The following is a 7,464-nucleotide window of genomic DNA, read 5'->3' on the forward strand; positions in this document are numbered from 1 at the left end:
CAAAACTGTGGAGCAACCAGGACTCTTACGCATCCTTGGCAGGAGTGTAAAACAGCCTCACCACTTTGGGAAAAGGCTTGCAATTAAAAACAAAATTAAACATATACCTATTCTCTGGCCCAGCAGTTCCAATACTAGGTATTTACCCAAGAGAAATAGCATATATGCCCATCAGCAGACTTGAACAACAATAATCAAAATGGTTTTATTCGTAATAGCCAATAGGGGAAATCCCCACTGTCCATCAACAGAGCAGGTGAGCAGTTTTGATATAATGAAATACTGCTCAGCCTCAGAAAGGAAGGAACCACTGATACAAACAACACAGGGAATCTCAAGATTGTCGTGCAGATGTGGACGGACAGGACAGTGCCCCTGAAGACACCCGAGCAAACCTGTGAGCACGTCAGGGCCCTCGGCAAAGACCAGCTGATCTCAAACGGGGCAATTCTCCTGAATTATCCGGGTGGGCTCAGGGAAATCAACCGGGTCTTTAAAAGTCAAAGAGGGAGGCAAAGAAGAGTGCAGGGACATGGACGCCAGATTGGCCAAGGCTGGATTTGAAGATGGAGGAAGGGGTGGCGTCTGTTTACCAAAAGTGCGGCTTGGCTGCTCGAACGCCAATAAACAGGCAAGGATGGTGGAAAGGAAAGCTGGCTTCATTTCAGAGGCCAGCAACCTCGTGGGAGGGTGAACTCCTGTCCAGGGGCTTTCTCCCTGCCACTGCAGTCAGAAAAAGAGCTTTTATAAGGGGTGGGGGGAGCTACACACAGAAACAGCACACTCATTTCTGGCAGTCGTCTTGAAGCTGGTCATCAGTTGTCTGGTCCTCATCGTGTGGGTGGTTTTCAGTACAGTTGACCTTCCTTTACAGGCTCTTCCATTACAGATTTAGTGACTTGCTCTCATTTCTCTGGGGCTGGTTCTCAGAATTGTGACAGCTTATGGACTTTCCAGGAGGCTCAGCTGGTAAAGAATCCACCTGCAATGCTGGGACCCAGTTTGATCCCTGGGTTGGGAAGATCCCCTGGAGAAGGGAATGGCTACCCACTCTAGTATTCTGGCCTGGAGAGCTCCAGGGACTGTGTAGTCCATGGGGTCACAGAGTCGGACACGACTGAGGGACTTTCACTTTCGCTTTAACCAGCGACTGGTGTCCTTCCGAGAAGAGAGAAATGTGGACGCAGGCACTCCGGGGAGGGGCCCAGAGTGAGGTGAGGACGGAGGCAGAGACCAGGGTGACAAGGACGCCAGGCAGGACAGGCCCGGAGGAGCAGGAAGCGTCCTCCCCACGCCCCGAGAAAAGCCACGGCTCTGCCCACACTCTTGACTGTGGACTTCCGGCCTCCGGGCTGGGAGGGAACAAACTGCTGATATTTCCAGCCGCCCAGACTGTGCTGACTTGCTGCGGCAGCCCCAGGAAAGGGATAAAGCAAGACCTGTCACCCCCGCTCCCCCTCCGTCCTGCGCGGACCAGCAGGTGACTTGCTGTCCCAGCAGACCTGCCGTCACAGCAGGCAACCAGACGGAGCCACAGCCGGAGCCCAGCCTCCCTGTGTCCCCGGCGCTGTGACCAGAGCCCCTCCCCGCGCAGACAGAGCTGGACACCTGGCCGTGTTTCTCGAGCAGATGACAGGCTGGAAGACAGCCTGTTGCCCAAGGACCAACCCGATTCTTCTGCCGCGACTCCTGAGTGTCAGCAGGTTTGAGCCGGCATCGCCCCTGTGTGGAGGGAGAAGGGGCACGGTGGTTGTGGGGGCCGCAGCCCCACGGGGGCCAATGTTCTGAAAGGCCAGAAGACGCTCCTTCTCTTCCCTGCGCCTGTGGTCTGTTGCACAGGCTCCCAGAGCTGGGACACGGGAACCATCTCTCGGTCTGTGTTTCCTGAGCAGAGACGATACACGGCTTTTTTCCCCCGGCAGCGTCTCCAGCTGGTCCCCGCTGAAGGCTGGACCAACGGCCCAGAGCTGAGGGGGACCTTTGCCAGGTACCACGCACTAGGAGCAGCTTTGGGTGGATTCACGGACAGCCCTGAGCAGGTCCTCTAATGTGTTTTTTTCCAGTATTTACTTGTTTGTTTGGCTGCGCTGGGCCTTAGTTGTGGCATGTGGGGTCCAGTTCCATGACCAGGGATGCAAGCCGGGCCCCTTGCGTTGGGAGTGTACAGTCTTAGCCACTGGACCTCCAGGGAAGCCCCAGGTCCCCCAGTTTACTCTTTTCTCCCAGCGTTTAGAGAGCGTATGCCAGGTCATTACGAAGCATCTGTGTCTCAGAACACAAGAGACACGAGATGCTGACGCCAGAGACTTATGGTCAGACAGAGGGGATTTCCCGCGCACGCTTGCTAGCGTGGCCCTGCCCTGGCTCTGGCCGACGGACGTGAGAGGGTCGGTGTCCCTCCCAGCAGCGGCCTGGGAAGCGGCTTCCCCTCTGCTGCCTCTTCTGCCCTGTCTGTTGCCCACAGGTCTGAACCTGAGTCGGAAGTCACGGGCGTCTGTGAACCCAAATGCCAGAAGAAAGCTACATCTTTACTGGCAACTCTAGGCAGTCTTTAGCATTTCCTTCAGGTATGAGTATAGGCAAGAAGCACAGCTGCACGGGATGGTGATCCTGTATTAATAGAAACCACATTTGGGGGACTTCTCTGGTGACCCAGTGGTTAAGACTCCGTCTTCCAAAGCAAGGTGTGCAGGTTTGATCCCTGGTCAGGAAGCTAAGATCCCACATGCCTTGCAAACCCCAACCCCCTCCAAAAAAACAAACAAACAAAAAAACAAACCATAAAACAGAAACAATATTGTAGCAAATTCAATATAGACTTTTAAAATGGCCAGCATCAAAAAAAAAATCTTTAAAAAGAAATTACATTTTCACATTACATTCTTTGTTATCCTATGTGCTTTTAAAAATGTATTTAAAAACATTATTCTGAGAAAAAGCCCGTTCACCAGACCACCAAAAGTGGGTCCATGGCATAAATAAAAGGTGAAGCCCAGCGATAAGGTGAAAGGGGGCCCCCAGAGCCAGCGCGCCAGGAGCCTGGCTCCCGAGTCACCGGAGGGAACCTGCCCAACGAGACACACAGGGTGCTGGACACCCCAGGAGAGAGGAGCGAACTTGCCGGGGCTGGGGGAGACCCTGAAATGCTGCGCGTGTTATTACAGCAGCTGGATCGTCCAGCCAGGGCAGGACACAGGAGACGGTGCAGGGGAGCAGACAGGTCTGCAAGGTGGAGGGCCTGGCTCACGCACCCGTGGACCCTGCGGCTCCCCTCCCCTCGCCCACAGCACCGTCCTGCGGGAGAGGCGGCTCTGCGCCAGCCCGAGTCAGGCCGCCAATGGGCCGCTCCTCCAGTGGGTCTGCAAAGCTCCGCCCAGCCCAGCCTTCCCCTGGTGAGACTCACTGCCCACGAGGTTAGGTCATCCCCACTCAGGCCTTGGAAACGAGGCCACAGGTCACGTGGGGCACTGACATCGCAAAGGTTAAGGAGGCGTTGATACGGCTGTAGAACGACCCCCTTTTCTGCAAAGGGATGGGGCTCGGAGCGCTGTGTCACCTGCCACTCTGGTCCCACCAGGGCGGGTGGGCAGCCGCGTCCAAGCCAGAACACAGCCACGTCCGGGGAATGCTGACAGCACGGACACCTGGGGCAGGAGGGCGTGGGGACGGGGGCTTGGCGGGGGACTGGGCCACTCCCCCGACCACCAGGCCCACAGCTTGTGCCAGGCGCAGTCTAAGCCCTTCATCCCTGCCGCGCCTGCCCGTGTCCGCTTCACAGCCAGGCAAGCGAGTCGGGGACACGGTACCTCTGGGATGCAGGCCAGGTTCTCCGTCTCTCTCGGACCCTCAGGAGCCCGGGCCCCTGCCCTGGGCTTGTTGCTGCTCTTACCCGCCCGGCCCCGTCTGCGCTGCTGGCTCGACACTGCCTCTTCATCGCCGACTCGGCGGTTGTGAGTGGACGTGGGTCTGGGTCCTGGATGTAGACCCCAGCCCTACATCTCCCTGACCGGAGGAGCGTGAGGCAGAGGGGGGACTGCCGGACCCCCTGGGAAGGCTGGAGTGGGGTCACCCAGGCTGTGAGGCCGCGCCTCCCCGGGTCCCCCGCTGGTGCATCTTCTCACTCGCCACCGGGCGGAGACATCCCCCGGGACCCTGTGAAGATGCAGGCTCAGACCTGCAGGTCTACGTGGGGCCTGAGACTCTGCATTTCTAGCCAGAGCGAGGCCCACCCTGGAGTGACAGGACCTCCAGGAGCTCTTTTCACATCCTTTAACGTGAGATGAGTGTCCTGCCCTGCTCCCCCCAGGGCTGCCCGGAGGGCCCACTGTGTAACAGCAGCAGGCAGTGCGGAGTCACAAAGCGCTGCACACGCCTCAGTGATGTGTTGCTGGAGGGCACGCCTGGGTCCCTGCCGTCAGTCCCCCGAGGAATCAGAGAGGCTGACAGCAGGGACTGGCTGGCCGCCAGGGAGGAAACCACGCAGAAGGCAGGAGCCGGATGGGAGGAGGCACCCGCGAAACGCGACTCCCAGCTGGCGGAGCCCTCATAAGCGCCCCACAGGGCAGGACGATGCCGGTGAGTCCTGGGTGAGCCGCTTGGCCGGGGTGAGATTTCAGGATGAAACAGGCGTGTCACTTGGGGTCTCTCCCTTGCTCCTTCAAGGTTATAGCGTCAAATGGGTGTCAGAGCCCCTGAACACCTGCCCACAGGTTCCAGCCGAGGAAGCAATGCCTAGAATCAGCCAGGCCTCCTGGTCTACCCAGCCACGTGGCTCCGAGTGACCACACAGCCGGCAGGGAGCAGCAGGGGCAGGACCAGGAACCTGTGGAAGGATGCAGGGGTATTCAGTGTGCTGACTGTCTAGGGGGGAAACGCCACATTCTTGGCTTAGCCCAGCTAAATGTATGTGTTGCCCTCGGGTCACAGGTCCCCACGCTGAGATGAAAATGCCTGGCTCATGGCTCTGAGTTTCTGCGTCCTGGTGCCTCCTCCCTCTGCTCCAGCCTCAGCTGGGGGAGGCCCCAGGCTGAGCCAGGCTTCCGTGGAGGTGACCGCCTTGGAGTGCTCGGCTCTGGACACCTGTGAGAGCACCTTATATAACGCCCGCTGCAGAGGGGCAAGGACGCCCGGTGGCCTTGACCTTCTGAGAGTCTTCGGGGAGGTCTGGACAGAGATTGGATTCTGTTCTGTTCTGGAAGCCACAGGGATGGGAAGGGGGACTCTCTCCTGAAGGAATGAGATGGAGTGTGGATACAGAGAGACGGGTGGCGGGGAGACGTCGCTGTGGCCAGGGATGGCCCCTCCGCCTCACGTGGGAGCTTTCAGGTGTCGCCTCCTTGGAGGAGGAGCAGGAAGATGGAGGGGCTGGGCTTCTCCTGCTCACGTGTGTCTGCAGCCCTGGGCTCACTGCCCCTCACCCGAGCAGGCTGCTTGGTGAAACCACTGTTGCGGAACCACTGTTGAAGAGATGAATTAAGAAGCAAAAACCACACTGGGTGGGAAGCGCAGAGTGGCTGAGGGCAGGGAGACAGGGAGACAGACTCTCCCCGGGAAACATGCATCACCATGAGCAATGCGCCACAGCGCCCACCATGAAGCCTAGACCACCCCGCGTGGACGCCCCACACCTCTCCCGCCGCTGAGCTCCCGTGTCCTTTTCTTTAGGACAGATGGACGCTGGTAAGATAACTCACTCAGGAATCAGCTGGGTGTCCCAGCAACTCTCAGCTCCACAGTTTCTGGACGGACCTTTCCCCTGGCCGCTCAGTCATTCCCAACAGAAGGCGCCCTGGCCCCGGACACCCGCCCGCCCGAGGCCACACTCTCCCCACCAACCCTGGACACCCGCCCGCCGGCGGCCACTCTCTCCCCCTGGCCCCAGACACCCACCCGCCCCAGGCCATACTCTCCTCCCTGGCCCCGGACACCCGCCCGCCCAAGGCCACACTCTGCCCCCTGGCCCCAGACACCCACCCGCCCCAAGCCATACTCTCTCCTCCTGGCCCCGGACACCTGCCGGCCCGCAGTCACTCTCTCTCCCCCTGCTCCGCCGGCTCCTTGAATGGCTCAGATCCCCTGCCATGGACAGCCATCCACCCCAGCGCCGGGTCCAGTCCCGCCCGGCCTGAGGCCCCTGAGCCCCCAGGCCTGGGCCTCCTGTCTCCCCCTCATCACCTCGCCTCTGTGTTACCTGGTCCCCGAGAGGCTGCCAGCCCCACCTCCCGCCGGGCATCCCACCACCCAGCTGTCTCTGCAGGCTGTGTCCAGGAGGATTGCAAGCCCTCACGCTGGAAACCTGGCTTGGACACCAGTCTCTGCTGAAACCCCAGGACTGCCCGCGCCCAATCAGGGCCTCTGGTCCCCATGCTGCCACTCACACTTCTTGCCCCGCCCGCGCTGACCTCCTCTGCACCTCTCACTCTGTGTTGCTGCCCCCACCTCTCAGCCGGTCGCAGAGGCCCCACCTTGCTCCTCCGGCACCCTCCCAACCAGCTCACACACCGGCCAGCATCGTCTGTACCGTGGAGGGCGTTTCTCACTCCCGGCCTGTGCAGCCCGGACATTTCTCCTGAAGGCACTATTCACCCAAACACGTATTAAGCTCCTAGAAGTCTGGGACCATGTCCGTGTCTTATTGTCCCTTGTACCCTTTCCAGTCCTTTAAGACGACAGCCTACTAAATTATTTTATCATGAGGATACTATGAAGCATTCCTTGGACGTATCAGGGCAAAAATATCTTTGATTCAATAAACAAAGGGTTCAAAGAGGTAGATCACAGGTCTCTGCAGTTAGTAAGATTCTGTAACGATAACACCATTGCCAGTCAAGGTGGACACAGATGTTTAGATGGGGCCTGTTTGCCTGGAGCCTCTTCTGCTTCATTCATCCTCTGGTTCAACACGGAGCCCCGGGCAGCCACCCCCAGGTGGAGAAGCGCAGGCACGGGGCCTCTTTCCACACCCGCCCCTTGCCCACTCAGTGGCCCACAGGGCCTTGGCGGAGGGGAGGACACTGAAGTCAAGGATGGGTCTGAGTGGTGGGCTGGGCACGGCCTTGGGGGGCCTCTGGCGTGTTGCAGGTTCCCTGTTTTCCCTCACAAGACTCACAAATACAGCAGCCCCTCCTCCGACCGGTGTCTCACTGGGGCAAAACCATCAGAAGATGACACCCAGTGGGCACTGACGTCCACCGTGCTGAAACACAGAATTCTTCATTCCCAGAAATTCTCTCTGCGCCTCCTGCTCACGGGGGCCCCTGTGCTCCACCACAGAGGGGATGGGGGAGGCTTGAAGACCAACTCTGTCACTGCCCGACACCTTCGGGGGAGACGGCACCAGCTGAGACGTGTCTGCAGGCTGTCGACCCTCCCCGACACAGAGCCGCCCTCAGCTGGACACTCTGCGGGCTTCGCCGGCCGGCCTGAGCATGCCTGAGGCAGAGCTGTGCATGCGGCGACGGGCGC

At 59.3% G+C, this 7,464-nt stretch overlaps 1 protein-coding gene across 1 annotated transcript; it reads left to right on the forward strand.

Annotated features, from left to right (window-relative positions):
* The first annotated feature begins 1,235 nt into the window (after window positions 1-1,235).
* Window positions 1,236-6,772, forward strand: LOC138445378 (uncharacterized). Its single transcript, XM_069599320.1, has 7 exons — window positions 1,236-1,703; window positions 1,923-1,987; window positions 2,465-2,567; window positions 3,165-3,392; window positions 3,779-3,950; window positions 4,307-4,575; window positions 4,927-6,772. Exons 3-7 carry the CDS (start codon window positions 2,507-2,509, stop codon window positions 4,965-4,967), a joined length of 771 nt encoding a protein of 256 aa, XP_069455421.1. The 5' UTR covers window positions 1,236-1,703; window positions 1,923-1,987; window positions 2,465-2,506; the 3' UTR covers window positions 4,968-6,772.
* The last annotated feature ends 692 nt before the right edge of the window (window positions 6,773-7,464 follow it).

The sequence above is a fragment of the Ovis canadensis genome, chromosome 8 (genome assembly GCF_042477335.2).
Source record: "Ovis canadensis isolate MfBH-ARS-UI-01 breed Bighorn chromosome 8, ARS-UI_OviCan_v2, whole genome shotgun sequence".
In the NCBI taxonomy this organism is placed as follows: Eukaryota; Metazoa; Chordata; class Mammalia; order Artiodactyla; family Bovidae; genus Ovis; species Ovis canadensis.

Coding starts and splice junctions, on each gene's coding strand:
- LOC138445378 (XM_069599320.1), top strand. CDS start 2,507: ATGCCAGAAGAAAGCTACATCTTTACTGGCAACTCTAGGCAGTCTTTA. Junction 2,568..3,164: donor GTCTTTAGCATTTCCTTCAG/GTATGAGTATAG, acceptor GTGTTATTACAG/CAGCTGGATCGTCCAGCCAG. Junction 3,951..4,306: donor TCATCGCCGACTCGGCGGTT/GTGAGTGGACGT, acceptor TGCTCCCCCCAG/GGCTGCCCGGAGGGCCCACT.